This window comes from Poecilia mexicana, unplaced genomic scaffold, assembly GCF_051168715.1.
Source record: "Poecilia mexicana isolate PSO_F unplaced genomic scaffold, ASM5116871v1 scaffold_18, whole genome shotgun sequence".
In the NCBI taxonomy this organism is placed as follows: domain Eukaryota; kingdom Metazoa; phylum Chordata; class Actinopteri; order Cyprinodontiformes; family Poeciliidae; genus Poecilia; species Poecilia mexicana.
Genome location: NW_028263387.1, coordinates 10,073,004 through 10,093,309, shown reverse-complemented (window position 1 = coordinate 10,093,309; position 20,306 = coordinate 10,073,004). Strand labels below are relative to the sequence as shown.

The following is a 20,306-nucleotide window of genomic DNA, read 5'->3' as shown; positions in this document are numbered from 1 at the left end:
TTCTAATAAAATCAATTTGGATCATAAACATATGCTTAATTGTAGCATGTAATATTTTTAAAATGATCAAAAATGTCTAAAAACCAAAAATTGCAGCTGTCCTGAATGGTTAAAATAGTCCAAAGGATGAAGGAAGTAGTCAAAGGCCAAAAACACCCAGAAGCAATTTGAAGAAAGGAGAAGAAACAGAAGGACAATAGTGCTGAATCAGCATTCACACAATGAAAACATCTGGACTCACCGAGCCTTTCTGCAGTTCCTTATGGCTGGAAGCAGTCTCCGTCGTCCACCTGCTGACGTGTTGTACTTCTCCAGGTCCAACTCATCCAGAACCTTCTGTGACATCTGCAGCATGAAGGACAGAGCTGAGCAGTTGGACACCGAGAGATGCTTCCTTGATTTCAGCAGGCTTTGAATCTCCTGATAAAATGAGAGGTTGTTCATCTCCATCAGACAGTAGAAGATGTTGATGCTTCTGTTAGGAGAGATTCCATCATTGTTCATCTCCTTCAGCTTGGTGATGATTCTCTGGATGGTTTCTGGACTGTTCTCTGTCTGACCCAGCAGGCCTCCTAAGAGTGTCTGGTTGAACTCGACAGTGAGACCATGAAGGAAGCGGACAAACAGATCCAGGTGACCATTTTCACTGCTGAGGGATTTCTTCGTGGCTTTCTCCATGAAGTCCTCCAGAGATGTTTCTCTGTATTCTTTTCCCACAAATCTCTTCATCACCTTTGACTTCCTGGTGATGAAACAGTGGAACATGTAGACGGCAGCCAGAAACTCCTGGATGCTCAGATGAACAAAGCAGTAGACTGATTTCTGAAAGATCACACTCTCTCTTTTGAAGATCTCTGTACAAACTCCTGAGTACACCAAGGCCTCTGTGACATCCAGACCACACTGCTCCAGGTCTTCTTGGTAGAACATGATGTTTCCTTTCTCCAGATGTTCAAATGCCAGCCTCCCCAACTTCAGAAGAACTTCCCTGTCAGCCTCCATCAGCTCCTGTGGACTTGTCTCAAGTCCTCCATGGTATTTCTTGTTCTTCCTGTTCTTCTGGACCAGCAGGAAGTATGAGTACATATCAGTCATGGTTTTGGGCAGCTCTCCTCTGTGTTCTGAGGTCAACATGTTCTCCAGAACCGTAGCAGTGATCCAGCAGAAGACTGGGATTCCACACATGATGTGGAGGCTCCTGCAGGTCTTGATGTGGGAGATGATTCTGATGGACAGCTCTTTATAACTGAACCTCCTCCTGAAGAACTCCTCCTTCTGGGCATCGGTGAAGCCTCGTACTTCTGTTACCCTGGAAACACATGAAGGAGGGATCTGATTGGCTGCTGCAGGTCTGGTAGTTATCCAGATGAGAGCCGAGGGAAGCAGGTTCCCCTTGATGATGTTTGTCAGCAGAACGTTGACTGATGACTTCTGTGTAACATCAGAAACCAGTGGACTGTTGTTGAAGTCCAGTGAAAGTCTGCTTTCATCCAGGCCATCAAAGATGAAGAGCAGTTTGCATTTAGCCAGCTGCTCTGCTGGGATCTTCTGGAGTGTTGGATGGAAAACATGGAGCAGTGAGAGAAGACTGTGCTGCTCATCTCTGATCAAGTTCAGCTCCCTGAACGAAAGCAGAAGCACCACACTAATATCTTGGTTCTCCCAGCCCTCTGCCCAGTCCAGAGTGAACTTCTGCACTGAGAAGGTTTTTCCAACACCAGCGACACCACAGGTCAGAACCACTCTGATGACTCCATCTTGGTCAGGGAAGGCTTTAAAGATGTCATGGCACCTAATTGCAGAGTCATGATGCTTCTGGATCCTGGAAACTCTCTCCAGCTGCTTCACCTCATGCTGGGTGTTAACCTCTTCACTCTGTCCCTCTGTGATGTAGAGATCAGTGTAGATCGTGTTGAGGAGGGTTCTACTTCCTGTTTCATCACTTCCTTCAGTCACACATTCACATCTCATCCTCAGAATTATTTTATGTTCCTGAAGAACCTCCTGCAGACCAACATCTCCTGGAAGAAAGAAGACAACTGTAGTATAAAAAAGGCATAGTGATTAAGTTGGAACAAAACCATCTGGAATATTGAGCGCAGCAGCTTTAAGCAACATCAGCTCTTCTACATTTTGTCAAAATTGTCCTAATTTTACTGTTTCTACCTGACTTCCACAAACATCAGCAACAGAAGAGGTAGAGAGACAAAAATGTTTCCTTTGAGCGTTTTCCAGCCTTAAGCAGATGTTCAGATTTGCTATATTTAGCACAAAGGGCTGAAAACAAAGCCACTTCAAATCAAGGTTCTCTGAAGTATAATATACTGCATTCTACATTTACCACCATCTGCCAGGCTGAACCTCAACCACAACTTGAACAGGGAACATTTCTACGACCTCTACCACAGAGTTTAAATCACTTCCTGCCCAGTCTTCTGACCAGATGATTGTGGTCCAGATACAGAAAAAGCACTGAAATCAACCTGTATTAAAGCTTCACAAATTGAATATAGGTTTCACAAGAAACTACAAACTACAAACATATTCTGGCCTAAGTGTACAATAATCTACACCACGTTTTAAGTCCAAGTATTTACATTTTTTAAGTAGAACACATTAAAGTCGCTCAAGATAGAGACAGATTAGGTGGAATCGCCCTTTTTGTCATTTCCCAAACTGGACGCTGCAGTCAGAAGACAACATCAGCTTCATTTTGGTTTTCCAGCTTCAATTTTCCAGCATAATCGTAAAGGCCTGGTGTAATAACCAATAAAAGTAGATCAAAAGTTGTCTGCAAAGCTGGATTACCCACATGGGTAAATGGGCAGTTTGGTCACTCATAACTATTTCTTTTAGTTTTTGTCTTCTTATACCTTTTATTTCTGTTATGTTTCATATCAACCAATACCACATTGGTGCTCTCCTTATCCTTCCTGTTTGCCATTTCATTCCTCTAAACCTTGTAATGTGCCTGACCCAAAATAAATTAACTGTAAGCCTCATCATATTGATCCTACAACGTGTTTACTGTACATAGAGCTGGTGACATGGGTTGGTCTTCAACATGACCCTTCAGAATAAAAATCTTCACTCATAATTTTAAAAGCTAAAATAAAACATCTTTTTAACCCAAATAATATAACATGAAACATTGCATTGCTGTCTCTTAATGATCTTTAAAATATTTTGTCTGAAATGTTTTATCTATTGATCACTTGTCAAGTAATATTCTGTGGCTATTTTTCTGAACAATAGCCAGAGTCATCATTTACCAACATTAAATGAGGACTATGTTAACCAGAGTTACCAACACATACTGCTGGAAAAACACAGACTTAGTTGAAATAGTTGGTCACAAAAAGACTTTTAAACCTTGAATATCCAAATCTCAATTAAAGAATGGATCTGGTCCAACAGAGACGATTGGAGGTATTCAGTGTCACCTGGAGCACAGCTGCTCCTCTCCATCCATTCAGGAAGATCTTTCCTCCATCCATCCATCCATCGTCTATCACTTCTGATCTCTGCAGGATCATGGACGGGCCAATGTTCAGCAGTAATCGGGCTAGAGCTGGGGTTCACCCTGGACAAGTAAAGACATTTCTTCATCACTGAAATAGTTCACCAACAACAGGCTGGAGCTGTCCTACTGAAGCTGAAGATGTTCATGACCAGAAACTGGGTCAGAACAGAACCTCAGAATACTAATGATCTCTGGTTTGAAGAACGTCATTGTATTACATCTGGTACCATGATTGATCTTCCTTTCGTTGTATTTGTCCATCTGAAATCTGTTCAGGGACAATAGTCATTATTCTGTCTGAGCCAGAGTAGAAAACTGATCCATCAGACGCTGAAAGAAATGAAAAACTGACTCCAATCTGGGGTGCAGTGGAGAAAGTTGGATCCTTCTTTAATTGTGGAACACCAGTAACACAACTCAGCCCCAGTTTGCATTGATCTGAGCTCTTTATAGCAAACCTTACACTGTGGAATGTTAGCAGAGCTAACAACAAGTTATCTAAAGTTCACTCACGTCTTTTCTAAGCCAAATAAAGTTGGGTTGACTAAATCTGACTTCATGATGATCCTTTGGACTTCGGCTCTGTTCACTTAGTAGTTTTGTTGTCCTGATTTATTTTTGCAGTTGTAGTCTTTAGTTACAGTCCATCTTTATTGATCCCAGTTCCTGTTTTATTCAGGTGGTCTGGTTCCTTTTATGGACTTGGTTCTCATTTCCATCTGGTTCAAATCGTCTCATCTGTTTCTGGGTTTCTTTGTCACCAAAGACATTAAATCAGGTTCTGTTCAGCCCGTCTGGTTTGTCTGAACAGAAGCTAAACATTTTTTTTCAATCTGATCTGATTGGTTGAAGGTGTTGAAAATAAAATCGATTATTAAAATAATCAATCTCTACCGTCTAATATTAATAATCTTCACATTTTAACATTTTAAAATATCTGGATTTACTGATGAATTTACAAGAGATCAGAGTATAGAACAGGTACCAAGGACCACAAAGTTGACCCAAATGTCTGAATCAATATAAGTGAATTGTTTTATTCAGCTGTTACACTGAGGGATAACAGTTGATAAAACATTAATATGAAGACATTTTTGGCACTAATGGCTGATATTTAAAAGTAATTTAACATGTATGAGGATGGAGAGAGTAGAGGAAAATATGAAGCAACTGGTCTGAGAACAGGAATCAAACCCACAACCTTCACATCAAGGATTAACCTGACCACCTCTTTACACTCTAAAACATCTTATTCTGCATTAAACAACAAGAGTCACTAATAATTATGTTTCCTGGGATTTAATATCTGAGCCTTTTAGGATATTATTTTACTTGTCATGAGCAAAATTCAGAGTTTTTTTTAGACTTTAGTCTCCAGTCTGACCTTTGACCTTCTGACTGCAGCTGGTTGATGTCAGTGAAATGAGAGTTGTGATTGGCTGAATGTGATGGTGGAACAGGAAGTGCTGGAAGCAGAACCTCAGAAACCGGAGGCTGACCAAGTCCGCTAGAGTCACTTTGACCTTTGACCTTTTGTGTTTGGAGCTGCTGAGACTCGGTGGGTGTGGCCAGGGCATCAGCCTACCTGGATAAATTGGGCCCAGTGTTCCCAGTAAATAAACTGGGCCCAGTGTCTCCAGTATATAATCCGAGATGTTGCTTTTCACATTCTTGGTCGTTTTTTTTTTTTTTTTTTTTTCATGAAATGTTTACATCATTGATTTATTCAGACCTTCATTCAAACTCTGGTTTACTGACCAAAATCCTTCATGTTTATTTAGCTTGAAGTTAATTTAAAATAAAAAATCTTACTTTTTATTCAAACAATGAGATCAACCAGTTAATATCATTTATATTTTATCTCTATAACATCACATGAATCAGTTAGAAACTGGTTTCTTACTTTCTGTCTGAGGGTCCAGGTTCATTACTGAAGTCTGGAGGTTCACTTCTGGACCGGTCACTCCTCATAGATGGACTGATGGATCCTGGAGGTTTTGCTCCATCCTCCTTTAGATCCAGATATTCCATCTTCTGGAAGTCTGCAGAGAGAAACCAGAACCAGTCAGTCCCAGTGATTCAGTTCCAGCAACTGTCCTATGAAGCAGAAAGTGGTTCCCATCATGTGTTCAGAGGATCAGAGGAACCTGATTCCAGTAGGTAACATCTGGTTTGAATTGTCCTCTCCTTCACTCCTTCATGACCTTCTGAGGTCTGCTGGCTCATCTCCTCACAAACATCTGGAGAACTTATGAATTCAGGAAGAAAATGATTCCAGGTCTAAACAGGAATCATGTTTGTGTTTTCACTTTGTATCATCCATCCATTTTCTTTACACCCTTGTCCCTTAGTGCGGTCGGGAGTGGTGCTGGTGCCCATCTCCAGCTAACGTTCCGGGCGAGAGGCGGACAGGTCGCCAGTCTGTCACAGGGCAACACAGAGACACACAGGACAAACAACCATGCACACACTCACACCTAGGGGCAATTTGACCTGACAGTCATGTTTTTGGACTGTGGGAGCATCAGGTCACATTTTCCACCAATAGCTGTCTCTCTGCCACATCAACATGTTCAGATGTTTTCTGATGTTCTCCTGGTGGCCGTGCACCAGCATGATATCACACACTCCTTCATACAGCTGGAAGTTGACCTTGATGATGACCTCAGCTGGCAAACAGCAAACTTTCTCTGCAGACTCTGGAGGTTTGGTGTTTGTTCTGATGTTAGGAGGATTTTTTTTACAGCAGAGCATTACATGCTGCTTTGGTAACTTGACTGTAAAATCAGATTTTAAGGGATTAAACCAGCAGAGAGGATTGTGGGTAGGACAGCTCCTCTGTCTCCTCCAGAACTGTTGGAGCAGATCAACCTCAGCAGGCAGACGGGATTTTAACAGATCATGTTCTGAATTCTGAGGATGTTTTACTGAACTCGGGGCCGAGCGGCAAAGATTTCCTCTTTTTTTCCGCTACAAGCGTTCATTCCTTCCTTTATCAGGTAAATTTATCAATAAACAGAGTCTGAGAGGAACAGGTGCAGAAGAAAAAAACTACCAGATAACAAACTTCTCATTTTAGCTCTGCAATAAAGCATTTTGAGGTTGGAGCAGCTATTTGGTTTCAATCTATTTAATGTCCATATTAATCTATGAATGTAATTATTATTTTGGTGGTAATATGGAAGAGTACAACGCAAGCAGCGGAACCAAACTAAAGTCAAATTTCTCCAAGAGAGACGATTAAAAAATCAGGCTAAATGGGTCAGTCCAAGATTCCCACTGAGGGGACAAAGGTTTGAACTTCCTGCTTCTCTGTTAATTTGAGTCCATCTGTCAGAAAATCAAAGCTTCGTCTGTTTCCTGTGAAGATGTGAAGAGCTGAAGCTGAAGGAGAACCGGGCCGAGTTCTGGTTCTGGTTCCTCCAGAGAGAGAAAACCCAGAGAGAGGAAAACAAGAAGAAGTGAACACTCACCTTGATCCAAATTCTGCTGCTAAATGAACTTTGACCCCATTTCTCCTGATCTGATACCTGACTCCACCTGAGACTCCACCCCCTGCCCATGTGATTTTAAACACCTTTAATGTTTTCTCTTTGAATCAACAGTGAGCTGAGCTGTAAAACTCTGAGCTCAGATTTAAACTTTTTCAGGTTTTTTTTTTCTAACTTTCAGGTCATTTCATGTTAACTTATCAATACAGGAGGTAGTTCAATAAAACAGGAAGTGATCAGCAGAAATCCTGGGAGGAGATCTGATCGCTTTAGCTCAGCTTTAATATTTCTGTCTATTACTAGTCTGGAAAATATTCTGCTCCATTTCTAGACAGATCATTTTCTGACGGCTTCCACTTCTTTAAACATTAACCTTCATGCTGACAACCCCACTACAAGGGTCAAAGGTCGATTCATCTTTATTATTCTGGTGGCAATTCATTTCACAGCAGGAAGTAAAAACAGGAACAAACCAAACTCTCACAACATCCACACAGTTCCACAAGTTAAAAAGTATGTCAAACTTTTTAACAAAGCTTTTAATATTCAACTAAAGGACTCAGTGAAAATGAAAAGGAAAACTAATAACCTTTGATTAGGACATTTTGACGATGGAACCAGGCTAAAGAGCAAACCGGATCGAGATGCGCCGCAGCACTCAGTGGAAACAAGGCATTAGTGACCCAAACCAGCAGAAGAAAGCAACAGGAAAGATTCTCTAAAAGCAGAATAAAATGGGATAAAAGCTGCTGAGCTCTTAAACACAAAGTCAGTCTGGAGTTGAGATCACCAGATACTGTCAATGACAGCAACAAAGTATTTCTGCTGCTGCCATCTTTCCATGGCCTGGTTCTTAATGAAGAGCGGTTCTGATTCAATCAAAGCACAGCTTTTGATTTTTAAACATGAATGATTCAAAACGATGATGATCACCTGCTGACCAACTGAATCGGCACAGGACCAAGTTTTACCATCGTCACTGTGGAGTCGAGACAACAGGAGTCAGAAACTAGACTCTAGTCTGGAAAATATTCGGCTCCATTTCTAGACAGATCATTTTCTGACGGCTTCCACTTCTTTAAACATTAACCTTTATGCTGACAACCCCACTACAAGGGTCAAAGGTCGATTCATCTTTATCATTCTGGTGGCAATTCATTTCACAGCAGGCAGTAAAAACAGCAGGAAGAACCTGCTGGAAGCCAGTGGGTCAAATGAGACCATTGCATTTTATTATTTTCTTTAGCTCCTCCAAGTTTTCTCCTACAGGAATCTCTGATATTATTTCTTTTGCTTCTCTTTCTTCCCAGCACTTTTTTTTCTACACACCATTTGTAATTTTAGGGCCTTAGTTTTTTGTTCAGCATTTTTACAAATGATAAGTAGGTTTCCATCCCTTAAGACATAACTTCCATCCCAAGTTCTACATCTCCAATAGCTTTCTTTAATCAATTTGACTGATGGCTTACTCCAATCATATAGTGTCCTGCCTTAAATTTTAATGTAAATTTGAAATATTCCATCATTACTTTCTTTATTTCAACTCTTTGTTCCTCATCCTCAAGATATCTTTTACCAGCATTTAACCCCTTTTTAACCATATCCTCCTCCCCTGCCCCTCTTGTATTTTCTACCATAGACCATCCTATGTCCATAATTTCATCTTCCAAAAGCCATCTTGATCCACTCACAATCCAGATTATGCCAAAACCACCTTTAAATTCAATTTAGTACTCGCCAGATAACGTGTAAGCGCTTTCACTTTAAAAAAAAAATCCGCGTTCCAGCTCAGTCCTCTGCTGTGAACATGTGGTTTAATCTGCTATTCATCAAGCGTGCTGCGTTCTATCGCCATCTACTGGGGATTCTTTGCCACTATAAAAATAAATAAATAAAATTGACACTACTCCAGTTGGAAATGAATAAGGCTTTGCAGTTCACAACAACTCAGATTAAAATACAAAGAGTAAATATGTTAAATTATAATGTAGGCGAGGCAAACAAGGCTTTTGAGTTAATAAGAACGTACGTTTGTTTATGGTGATATTTGAAATGGTAATAAAAATATTTTTTGTATATTCATGGAGCAGCTAAGATGATCAATTTTACATTATTATGGCCGGGGGTGTCAAACGTTAAAAAAAAATCTGGGTTTTCTGTTCTCAACTGTATTTGCGCACAGGCAACCTCATGAGCCCCCTTTGAACATCTAGCTCGGGGTCCTACTCGGGAACACCCTTCCAAGATGGCAGCCAACAGTAGCAGCACGGGTAGCAAGACTAGCAGCAGTGGCGGCGGAGGAAAACAGTCCGGCCCGTCGGCTGAACAGGTACTCTCACCTGCACGCAGATTGCATTTTGTCGGTGTAGACACTGTTGTTGTCCATCTGAGTCTGGCGGAGTAAAAGCCGTCAATTGGACCCCCAGTTAGCTTAAGCTAACGTTAGCTTCCCTCTCTTTCGCTATCATCTGAGCATCAGTCTGCTTCCTAAAACCTCTCAATAGCGATTTTCACAGAGAAGTTGGTGTATTCAGTCTTTTAAATCTATTTACCTCAGGCTTATTGTTCTGGTTATTTTCTTTAAACTTTAACGTTACTGTAAGCTGTCGGCGCGGCTTGGTATGACGAGGCGAAAGTCTATTTTTAAACCCAAATGTGGGATTCTTGCAGTGTCTCCAATCTTTCACATGAGCTTCAATTATCTTTAATGTGCTGCACGATGGCACTCTCTTGTCATAAAAGTTTAGAACTTTGTGTTATAGGACTTTTTCATTTTGGTTGAAATATAACTAAAATGTAGTGGCAGGAGGACAAAAAAAAACTGAAAACCTCAAAAATGTATAAAAAGTGAACAGATATTGGGACATTTTTCATTAAACAATGGCTCATCTTTGTTGCTGTCTTCTTCACATACAATGAAATTATGTGTTAAATTCAGTTTTATGCCTCTAATATGCATCTCGATAAGTTGAAGCATATAGTCAGAAAATATCCACATTTTTGCCCAACATTGCAATCTCAAATATAATTTTTATCTAAAAAAAAAAACAAAACAAAACCTGTTAACATTTTATTAACATTTCAAATTGACTGGGAGAGCTTTAGTTAAATAATAAAATGACTCCTAAAAGATGTATTTTCTTATAACTGTGCAGAAGATTATTCATTTATTTGTTCAGTTCTGATGACTTTGTCTTTTTTACAGGTGGTTGCAACATTTCAGAGAATGCGCCAGGAACAGCGCAACATGGCGTCTAAAGCTGCAGAGCTGGAGATGGACATCAACGAGCACAGGTTTGTCACTGAGGTCTTCTCCTCTGCAGCCTTTTCTGCTTTCTTATGTTATAATAGTCTATATAGCAACAGTTGACTTAGGCAGTAGTAGAGCTGTGATATTACTATTTTGTATGGCATTCTGTGAAGAATAGTTTTAGTACTTTTTCATTGCTTAATTTCAGTGGTGTCGTTTTTAACTCGTGTTTGACTTCCTTCTTTTCTGTTCAGTTTAGTAATTGACACTCTAAAGGAAGTGGACCCTTCGAGGAAATGCTTTCGTCTGGTAGGAGGAGTGTTGGTGGAGAGAACAGTGAAAGAAGTTCTACCTGCACTGGAAAACAACAAAGAACAGGTAATCAAGAGGGTAGTGACTGTACCACTTTGTTCTTTTCACACAATTTAAAAAAATATATCACATATTTTTGGTAATATCCCCTGTATATATATCTGGTAATATCCCCCTGTGATAAAAGATTCTTTACTATGAGTTCTGGCCAAGATAGGCAGCGTAGCAAACAACAAAATTGAAAAAGTGACTTTAAAAAAAAAAATCTAAATAATGCAATTTTAGTTTGAATAAAATGTAATTAAAATTGAAAAGAGGATTGTAAAAAATAAGTGCATGAAATGGATTAATCCTGAAATACCCATAATTTCTATTCAAAAGCACTGACATAAATGCTGTTATTTTCCTAAACAGTCACATTGTACTCAACTTTTTATGTGTTAGATCCAGATCCATCCATCCATTCATCCATTCATTAATTCATTCGGGTCGGGAGGGTTTCTGGTGCGTATCTCCAGCTAACGTTCCAGGCGAGAGGCGGGGTCACCCTGGACAGGTCGCCAGTCTGTCGCAGGGCTAATTATACAAAGCGTGTTTCCAATTACATTCTTGATAGTTTTAAGAAGACAGAATATGTAATTTAATGGCTAAAAGGACACTTTTGTTTCCTTAATATTCCCAAAAAGGATTTTACTTTTTTTTTCTATCACTCAAAATTTTAGATTTGACAAATGACTAATTCAACTTCTTTCTCTTTTCAGATCTCTAAAGTAATCGAGACCATCAACACGCAGATGCAAGCGAAAGGTCGGGAGCTAACGGAGTACAGGGAACGCTACAACATCCGTCTGGTCGGAGAGGGCGAAGGAGACACCCAGGGCCAGTCTGCGGCGCCGTCCGGCAACAGCGAGGGAGGCGGATCTAAAAGCGGAGCTGGAGTTTTAGTGTCGTAGCTTGTGAGGATGGACAGTGACGGAAGGGCCTTCTGATTACTGCATCACCAAACAAAGAAAATTTAAACCTTGACGAAAGAAAAAAAAAATCTGAACTCTTCACAGGAAATGTTTGGGGGTTTTACTGTAATTTCTACAAAATGTAATACACTTGGTTTGTCACATCCGATTCAAGCAAATGTATTCCGAGTCTCTATGTTTGGTTATAAATAATATTTGTCTTGCATTTATCTCTCTTCTCCCCCCCCCCCTGAAATACTGTCATAAGCAACTACCAATTAAATGCATACCCTTTTTTATTTTAAGATGGCTGATTTTCTTATAGGCAGTTTGACATAATTTTCTTTTTTAGGATTAGAAAAAACACATTCTTAAATGTTAGAGTTCTGTAGTGTGGAGTTGAAAATAACCTAAAATATCTTGAACATCTAAGTGTTGTTTGTATGTAAACGTACATTGGTATTTCCAACACTTCAGCTTTTGCACTATGACCTTAAACAGATGGAGAAGAGTTGAATGTGTGGGAGCCTACAATAGTTTTTCAGTTGTACAAAATGTCATCCTTGGAATGAAGGAAGTGCCCCGTCAGGCAGTTTGATGCCATGTATTGAGCAGAAACTAGCGAAATGGCTTCAGAATCGTTAATAAAATAAATCTGTCTAATGCGGCTAATAATTTTTATTTGTTTCACTATTTTGAAACCTACTGCAGAGACTTTGTGTAGTTGTAAGTTTTAGTATTACTAAGGCCTTTTTCAGTCTGTTGAGAAGTAATGAGACACGATTTCCTCAGGGACTCGGTTACTGCCTCATTTAAGGTTTAAATGTAAAATTACTAGAGCCTCAAGTATACTGGCACCAAGGTGTATGTAGTAATGGCAACATTTTTTTTGGTGCATGAAATAAAAAAAAAAATCCTCTGATTCATTGGTTTAAAATTATTCTGACAATCGCACTATCAATTACTTCCATTTTTAAATGGAAGTAATTTTTTCCATTTTTAAATGGAAGTAATTTTTTCCATTTTTAAATGGAAGTAATTTTTTCCATTTTTAAATGGAAGTAATTTTCCCCAACTACGTCAGGCATATTGTTCCTGGTAAAGATATTGCTACAGATAGTTTTTGTACCTCATCTATGCTGAACTATTCCTAAACCATTTTTGCATTGTTGCAGAACAATTTATTCCTTTGAATGAAGCCACAGAAATCAGGAAACCTTGTTTTTAAATAATACCACCTTATATTTGTTAAGAGTATTCACGGGGAGCTTAGCAGAGTAAATTTTGTTGGTTTTCCACAGAAAGCAGCAAAAAAGAAAACCAGGTAACAGCCACAGTTCACACTTAATGACATGGCGCCCTAAAGACGAGAGTTAGCCACCGTAATTGTAGTCACATCTGATGTGTTTTTGTTATATATGTTTAGTGAGTCTGAGACGGTCAGGAAAAAAAACAAAAACATAAATTTCGACGAGGATGGGATTCGAACCCACGCGTGCAGAGCACAATGGATTAGCAGTCCATCGCCTTAACCACTCGGCCACCTCGTCAGGATGCCTACGTATCACCAACGCGGTGAAATTTATAGGTTCTTCGCGTGACGAAATACTTTCCCTGTAATTTTTATGGGATTATATATATTACCTATATATTATCATTAAGAACCCTTTCGTTATTTGTCAATGCGTAGACTGTTTGCACTGCTTAAAAGGACTGTAACATTAAACCCAGCTGCGCCTTTACTGCTGACTTTACGGCAGTTACACATCGACATGCGCCGCTGTCGCACCCGCCGCTCAGCCAACCAGTGCTGTGTTTTGATTTAATGGATCACAGCATCTGGCACCTTTTCACTGATTTTCTGTGCTATTTTAAAAAGTCCTGTTTGATGTTTCTTTAATGCAACACAACAACCGGTGAAGTGTTCATCCCGACACAGCCCCGTTAGGCTGTGGTGTTTGCACTGTGGCTGGGATGTAGTCAACGCTAGCTGGAGCGCCTGGACGGAACCAGCTCCTGTGTTTTCGGACCTGCTTTGTTAACAGTGATTAGCCGGATCCAGTTTTCTCTGGAATGCATCTCTCCAAGAAATGTTCCGTGTTCAAAGTGGTGCTGAGTGCCCTTCTGATCGTGGCGCTGCTGCAGCTCATTTACCTGTCCTTCCTGTCCAGGTTCCACGGGAAGCAGCAGCGCTACCGCTACTCGGAGCTCTTTGGAGGCTCCGCGGCCAAGAAGAATGCGCACCCCGAGAAAAACACGCGGAAGGAGCGGCTGAGGTACTCTCTGTCCAGTGGTGGGATCTTTGACAACAGCGGCCAGTACAGAGTATACAAAAACTTGATAAAGAGTGATTTCACAACGAATCAGAAACCAGGTTCCCACTCAAACTCTGACATCCTGACTCTAGCCACTCATACCACCATCAACAACCTGCACCACCTGGAATCTCTGCTGGAAAGATGGCAGAATCCTCTCTCTGTGGCGATATTTGCACACGGGGAAGATGTTAAATTTGCCACGGCTCTGGTTTATGCACTCAGCTTCTTCTGCCCTCAAATCCAAGCCCTTGTGGACTTCCACTTGGTCTGCCTGTCAGGAGAGACGGCCAGTTTCCCTGAACAGGACCGGGAACACTTTGCTGGCCTGGAAGACTGCACTTCTGTGTTCTCCAGACTGGAAACCCACAGGGATAAATACCAAAACTACGCCATGAGCGGAAACATCTCATACCCAAACAACCTTCTCCGCAACGTCGCCCGAGGTGGCACAGAGTCGTCCTACATCCTGGTCATTGACATCGACATGATGCCGAGCGCTGACCTCCACCAGCAGTTCCTCGCCATGATCCTGAGGCGGGCACCGGCGGTCGATGAGGTGTTTGTCCTCCCTGCTTTTGAGATCCGCCATGCCAGGAAGATTCCCTCGACGAAGGCGGAGTTGGTACAGCTTTACCAGGTGGGAGAAGTCCGGCCGTTTTATGAGGAGTTGTGTCCACGCTGTCAGGCTCCCACCAACTACTCCCAGTGGGTTAACAGCCACGTTAGAGAGACAGGTACCCTGGACGTTGCTTACACACTCAACTGGGTGGACCCCTGGGAGCCCTTCTACATCGGGCCTCGAACTGTCCCCTTATATGACGAGAACTTCAAGCAGTATGGCTTCAATCGAATCAGCCAGGTTGGTAGAATCTGAACTTCAAATGTTCCTTAGTTTAAAACAAAAAGATTTTTACAAGTTTGTTAAAACCGTCACTATGTTGTGACAGGATAGTACAAGACAAGTAATGTATAAAAAAATCAAGCTCCTCTGCTGTCTCCTAGTGGTTCCACTGGAAACTACAGAAATACACAGCTTGGTGAGAAACAACCAATCAGAGCCAGGAGGAGGGTCTTAGTGCTGTCAATTATGCTGGTGTAAGTGCTGTTCACGCTCTGCCCGTTATTCTCCTCTGTTATGCTACAGTTTCTCCCTGCTAGCAGAGCCTGCCATAAATGCTAATGCTAGTTAGCATAACCACCAATGACGGCGGACGAACGGTTTTCCTAGAAGGGTAATTGTTTCTCCGCCCATGGAGCAGCATACATGAGGTTGATTGACAGCACTAAGACCTTCCTCCTGGCTCCGGTTGGTGGTTTCTGACTGGGAACCGAGGATTTGGTGGAGGAGCTGGATTTTTATTTTATTTATATATTTTTTGTTTGTTTTTTCACAGATCTGTTTCATATTTTACTAGGACATAATGACAGTTTTAACAAATGTGTAAACAAACATTTTTTTTAATGAAAGTTGTATAAACTATTTTGGAGTATAATTAAAATGGTAATTTATTTTGATAATTAAATTAAAAAAGGGGAACTCATATATTATTATTACTACTGGCATATTTAGAGTGTTTCTGTACATTTTGATTACTTTAAAGCTAACAAAACCCCCAAATTTGCTTTCTCAGTAAGTAAGAATAACACAAAGCCAATAAAAAGGATGTTTCTTACAAAAATGTGGACTGACTTAAAGGCATGTCTATGCAATGTACAGTAAATGTGCTCAACACCTGTTTTGGCCTCCTTTTGCATGAATTACTACATGAATGCAGTGCAGCATGAAGCCGATCATGGTAAGCAGGCCCAGGTTGCTATGGTGTGTCCTCAGAAGCCGAGCAACATCTTTATGCAATGCAGTGAACATTACAGGTATAAACTAGAAACTAAGCTTCATTTACAGCTTTCACTTTTTGAACTGAATTAGTGAAATAAATAAACTTTTTGATACAGTCTTAATTTTTTTAAGGTGCACCTGTAGTTTTAACAGAAACACGCATCAACACCTGTTTTCCGGTGTTTTTGTTTTGTTGTCCAGGCGTGCGAGCTGCATGTGGCTGGATTCAGGTTCTCTGTGCTGAGCTCGGCCTTCGTCGTTCACCGCGGCTTCAAGATCCAGGGGGAGTTCCATGCCAGGAAAGAGGAGGAGAACAAACAGAACCGGGTTTTGTTTCGCAGCTTCAAAGAGGGTCTGAAAACCAAATACCCGTCCTCTACCCGACGATGCTGAGGGGGGAAAAAAGATGACTGTCCTAAGCCAACTTTTAAAGTTATGACATAGATGTTTGGGGGGTTTTTTCAGCTTGTTCTCCTACTTCCTATATATAATATTTAGTCTATCTAAAAAAATAGACTGCACATAAAGTTTATAATAGGATTTCAAAAAATGGGTCAATAATAATTCAGTTTATTGCATTCTGGTTCAAATGCAACCAGAATTAGCATAATAAAATTCATACAGATTGAATTTTATTGGGTAAAATCTAAACATATGAGGTCTTACTTTATACATTATGTTGATATCCAGATACAAAAGTAGAAAAAAATGCCTTAAATCACATTTGAAATGATATTTCTAGTCAAATATCTACTTTAGAAGCGTTGGCCTGAAGAGTTTAAACACAAGAAGCGAGAGCCAAAAGTAGGCATGGACACGTTTTTACCTGTCATAAAAATGTGACAGTGTCCCAGTATTGACACCAAAATTAAGAGAACCATAACATGATCTCATTATTTTCCCCTAAAACAGAAAAGCAACAACTATTCCCTCTTTGTATCAGTTTTTTTATATTTAAAATGTTACTTATATCATTTATTTATTCATTTTTAATCATACATAAACTTAAACATAGTAAAAAAAAAAATAGAATAAACACATGCCAAATTTGAGTTTAGTTTTTATTGTGCATAATGTCTTCAGAATATTAAAACTTCCTGACGTTCTTCTCTTTATAGAGTCAAGATTAATTAGTTCGGTCGAGTCAACAGACACGCTGCTCTGAGCTTGTTTAGTTTAGTTATTATTTTTTTAAAGTGTTTTTGTAACGAGAGTCAGTTTCTATATCTTGACTTTCTATTTTTTTTTCTTTTTTTTATGACAGAAAAATGTTTTGAAACAGCCAACTTTGTTTTGTAAGGAGCCGAATTATGTCGTAACCTAATTTCAGCCAGCTGACATGCAGTGCACTGCAGCAGCTGGAGAAGTGGCACTGTGGCTACTCTGATTGCTGTAGAGTAATTATCCAACAATGTTTCTTTAGTATCTCCTTAAAAGTATTTTAAACAGTAGAGACGGTATGACAGGAGATTTGTAGTCCTTTCTTTATTTTCTTCTTTTTTAACTTTTTGTATTTTTATAGCCATTATAGGCAGTTGCTTAGCAACCCAATGCTATAAAAAGACATTTGTCCCTTACAGCTTTTATCTGCTTTTGAATGTTGTCACACTTAAATGATTATTAAGGTTTAACATCAGGCAACAACAACCTGAGTAAATGCAAAATACTGTTTTAAATAATAATTTTGTTAGCCATTCAAGCTGCACTCTTTTTAAAGTGAGAATTAACTGTGATTATAAACATTTTTTGGCACAGTTTTACTAAATAGGAATTGTCTGACAATATGAATCCAAGGCAAGTTTTTTTCTTTACTATTAAAATTTGTTTGATTCTGAAACTATTAAATGTGACAAATGAGCAAAAACAGAATAAATTCTTACATCTAAACTGAACAAGCTATTATTATTAATATTATTAATATTTTTTAATATAATCTGCTAGTGAAGGTAGTGGTGTCCCCCATTACTGATAGACTGAAAATGAAAAATATTAACGTCTTGGTTTGTCTTGGCTAAGATGTGGGGCAAAACAAGGAAGAAAAAGCTATATTTCCTATTTAAATAAGTATTTTTGAAACGCTTGTACACGGCTTTAGTATCAATGTAGGATATCCACACAAGCCTGATTAAAAATCAACAGATCAAGCCATCAACTTGTTCTCTGGCCACTAGAGGGCGGTAGTCTTTGCATCTCAACTGTAAGCCGTTTTATATAGTGAGAGCGGTACATATATGCACAAGTTTGGCGCTCTGAAGCATGATCATTTCCTCCACACCTCGACCGTGTACACCTCTTTGTGACAAGATTAATTAATCTTTAATATGAATAGAAATGACTTTTAACAACAAGCACTGGAAACTTTACAATATACACAACACTGACATTGTACAAAAACTTTAAAACTGCTGTATTCCAACACTAAGGACTGGAAACCGAACTGTTTACTTTTTACAACGTTTTATTTATTAATTTATCGCGTTAACCCTTGAAAATGTATTGTGTGTGAATATAATGCATTGTCAAGGTGTGCACCAGGCTCAATCATTGTGTTGTTATGATCTGCTGTATTAAACACACCTTTATTTTTAGTGTATGGATAAATAAAGGCGCTGTTTGATTACTGATAATGTTAAATATGTTCTGTAATACTTATTTTTGAAGGGATTTCCCCCCCTTCTTACTTGTAGTGCAGTTTGGTATATTTATTGTGATCTTTTCCTAAAATCCTTTTTTTTTTTTTTAAACCCAAAGCAAGAACACTGTAGCATGAAATTGTGTTAGATTTTTTTTCATCTCTAATAAATAATTTATCAGATATTTACAGATGGGGAAATTTATATGAAATCATGATCTACTGTGGTTATGTAATATCTTTGTATTTTTCTCATTTGTTCACTTATTTTAAAAAAATGATGCTGTATTTTTTTTCTCCTTTTCTTTATCAGATAAAATGCCTGATTTGTGTTGGACTTGCTATTAAATCCCTCTTGGACAACGTTTGTTAACTTGACTCCTACAAGTTTGATTCGTTCCCGTTTTAGCCGTTATGCAAGGTCGAGTTCGTCGTGACAGACGCGCTCATCGGAAAGCCCTCTGAGCGCTTGGAAATGGACAAATCCAATCAATTAACTTCACCAGAGGGATTTGTATTGGCAAGTAATGCCAAGGGTGTTTCTGGAAGTATCACTTAAACAGGAGGGGAAGAACCTACGGCGAGGATAAGGAATACTTTAACTCAGAGAAACATAATACAGCTTTTAGACTCTAACGGTGCCACGGGTTACACAAGAACGAGATCTTTGCAGTGTTACCGCACCCAAGGATAAGTGGTGCTACTGTTCATTGATGCTGTGCTGTAACTAGACTTAGAGCTGAAGTTTAAAGGCATCCCTGCTTCAGGTGGTGGACGATTACTTGGTAGGCAGGGCCAGCATCCCATTAAAAGGCCCTACTTAGTGATTAAGATCTGTTTTAAAGTAGAGTCCAGTAAGTTCTCAGTAAAGGCTTCGATAGGGACTGAATTATTTATGGAGACGCAGTTGAAGTTTCCACTCCTCCAGTGACCAAATAAGACCTGATGGAGTGCCGCGCTGCTCTAGCGGCGACGGGGCCATCTGCTGGTAAAGCAGAGCGTGTGACATTCGGCACTTGACGGCAGTCCGAGGCGCTGTGGCGTTTTGTGGCTAAGCCTGCATTACCGGGCTGGATAATGAGCCTGGGCACACGAGAGCCACAGGCACGCAACACTGCGCCTCAGCTCTGGGTCGGCTTTGCTGGGCACATCTAATCATCGTCAATCTTATAAAGTCCTGTGTTGTTTTAATTTCTGATTAATTTATCTCACCCTCGCCTTCTAAAATCGGTTATTGCTCCGTCTGTAAGGGAAGTCTAAGCTACTCCTAACACAATAAGGGAGAGTATTCATGCGCCTGAAGACTTACCTTCGGTTCTCTAGCTTAAGTTTACATTTCAATGAAGCTAATGTACAAGAAGCCATTTTACTTGGGAAGTGTAAAAGTATAACAGTTACTTCTTTCCCATGTATGAGACCAGGTTTTATCAGTAAATGTAGTTCATTCGCCTTGTCCCTGCCGCCCCCGCTCAGGGTGCTAATAATGTGGCAGAAGGTGCAGAAATGTTGGGAGGGGGCGGTGGATCAGCAGAGGCAGGTTTGGTGAGGTAAAGTGGGGTTTATCCCAGCAGCTTTGGGGAGTGAAGGCTTATCTGGGTCAGAGATCTTTGTGACATAAGCAATTAGGGTTGCCCTCTCTTGTGTATGCTAGCAGGAGGGAGGCCTCCCGCCACCTAGATTAGCCATACTAAGGCTCGGGGAGCTTGGCAGCTTCTGGACAGAGGGAGAGGGAGGGAACCGGCTGGAGGGCGAGATGAGCAGGCGGTGAGGTGGGGGCGTACTTTATTTATTTTTTAAGAGAAAAGGAGGGGAAGGATGAGAGCGAGAGGTCAGGCAACTTGCAACATAGAGACCCAGGCTCCTCTGTGTGGTTCACTGGACGGGTGAAAAAACAAAGAGTCGGTGACCCAAAGAATTTGTTCTATGAACCTCTGGGCCAAAACGAGGTGAAAGTTTTTGCACCGGGGCATCGTTACTACAAAAATAGACA

At 40.1% G+C, this 20,306-nt stretch overlaps 3 protein-coding genes and 1 non-coding gene across 4 annotated transcripts; 2 read left to right on the top strand and 2 right to left on the bottom strand.

The window, feature by feature from the left end:
• Positions 1–237: 237 nt before the first annotated feature.
• Positions 238–5,584, bottom strand: LOC106913538 (NLR family CARD domain-containing protein 3-like). Its single transcript, XM_088016028.1, has 3 exons — positions 5,427–5,584; positions 3,444–3,583; positions 238–2,021 (listed from the first exon to the last, which is right to left on the bottom strand). The coding sequence occupies exons 1-3, from the start codon at positions 5,552–5,554 to the stop codon at positions 238–240; spliced, it is 2,052 nt and encodes a 683-aa protein (XP_087872154.1). The 5' UTR covers positions 5,555–5,584.
• A 3,639-nt stretch (positions 5,585–9,223) lies between these two features.
• On the top strand, positions 9,224–12,192 carry pfdn2 (prefoldin subunit 2). Its single transcript, XM_014986720.2, has 4 exons — positions 9,224–9,343; positions 10,220–10,308; positions 10,519–10,642; positions 11,338–12,192. The coding sequence occupies exons 1-4, from the start codon at positions 9,260–9,262 to the stop codon at positions 11,527–11,529; spliced, it is 489 nt and encodes a 162-aa protein (XP_014842206.2). The 5' UTR covers positions 9,224–9,259; the 3' UTR covers positions 11,530–12,192.
• An 805-nt stretch (positions 12,193–12,997) lies between these two features.
• trnas-gcu (transfer RNA serine (anticodon GCU)) lies at positions 12,998–13,079 on the bottom strand. The gene has a single exon. It is a non-coding gene; the product is annotated as a tRNA-Ser (tRNA).
• Positions 13,080–13,323: 244 nt separating this feature from the next.
• b4gat1 (beta-1,4-glucuronyltransferase 1) lies at positions 13,324–18,689 on the top strand. The gene is made up of 2 exons (XM_014986719.2): positions 13,324–14,706; positions 15,886–18,689. The coding sequence occupies exons 1-2, from the start codon at positions 13,603–13,605 to the stop codon at positions 16,075–16,077; spliced, it is 1,296 nt and encodes a 431-aa protein (XP_014842205.2). The 5' UTR covers positions 13,324–13,602; the 3' UTR covers positions 16,078–18,689.
• The last annotated feature ends 1,617 nt before the right edge of the window (positions 18,690–20,306 follow it).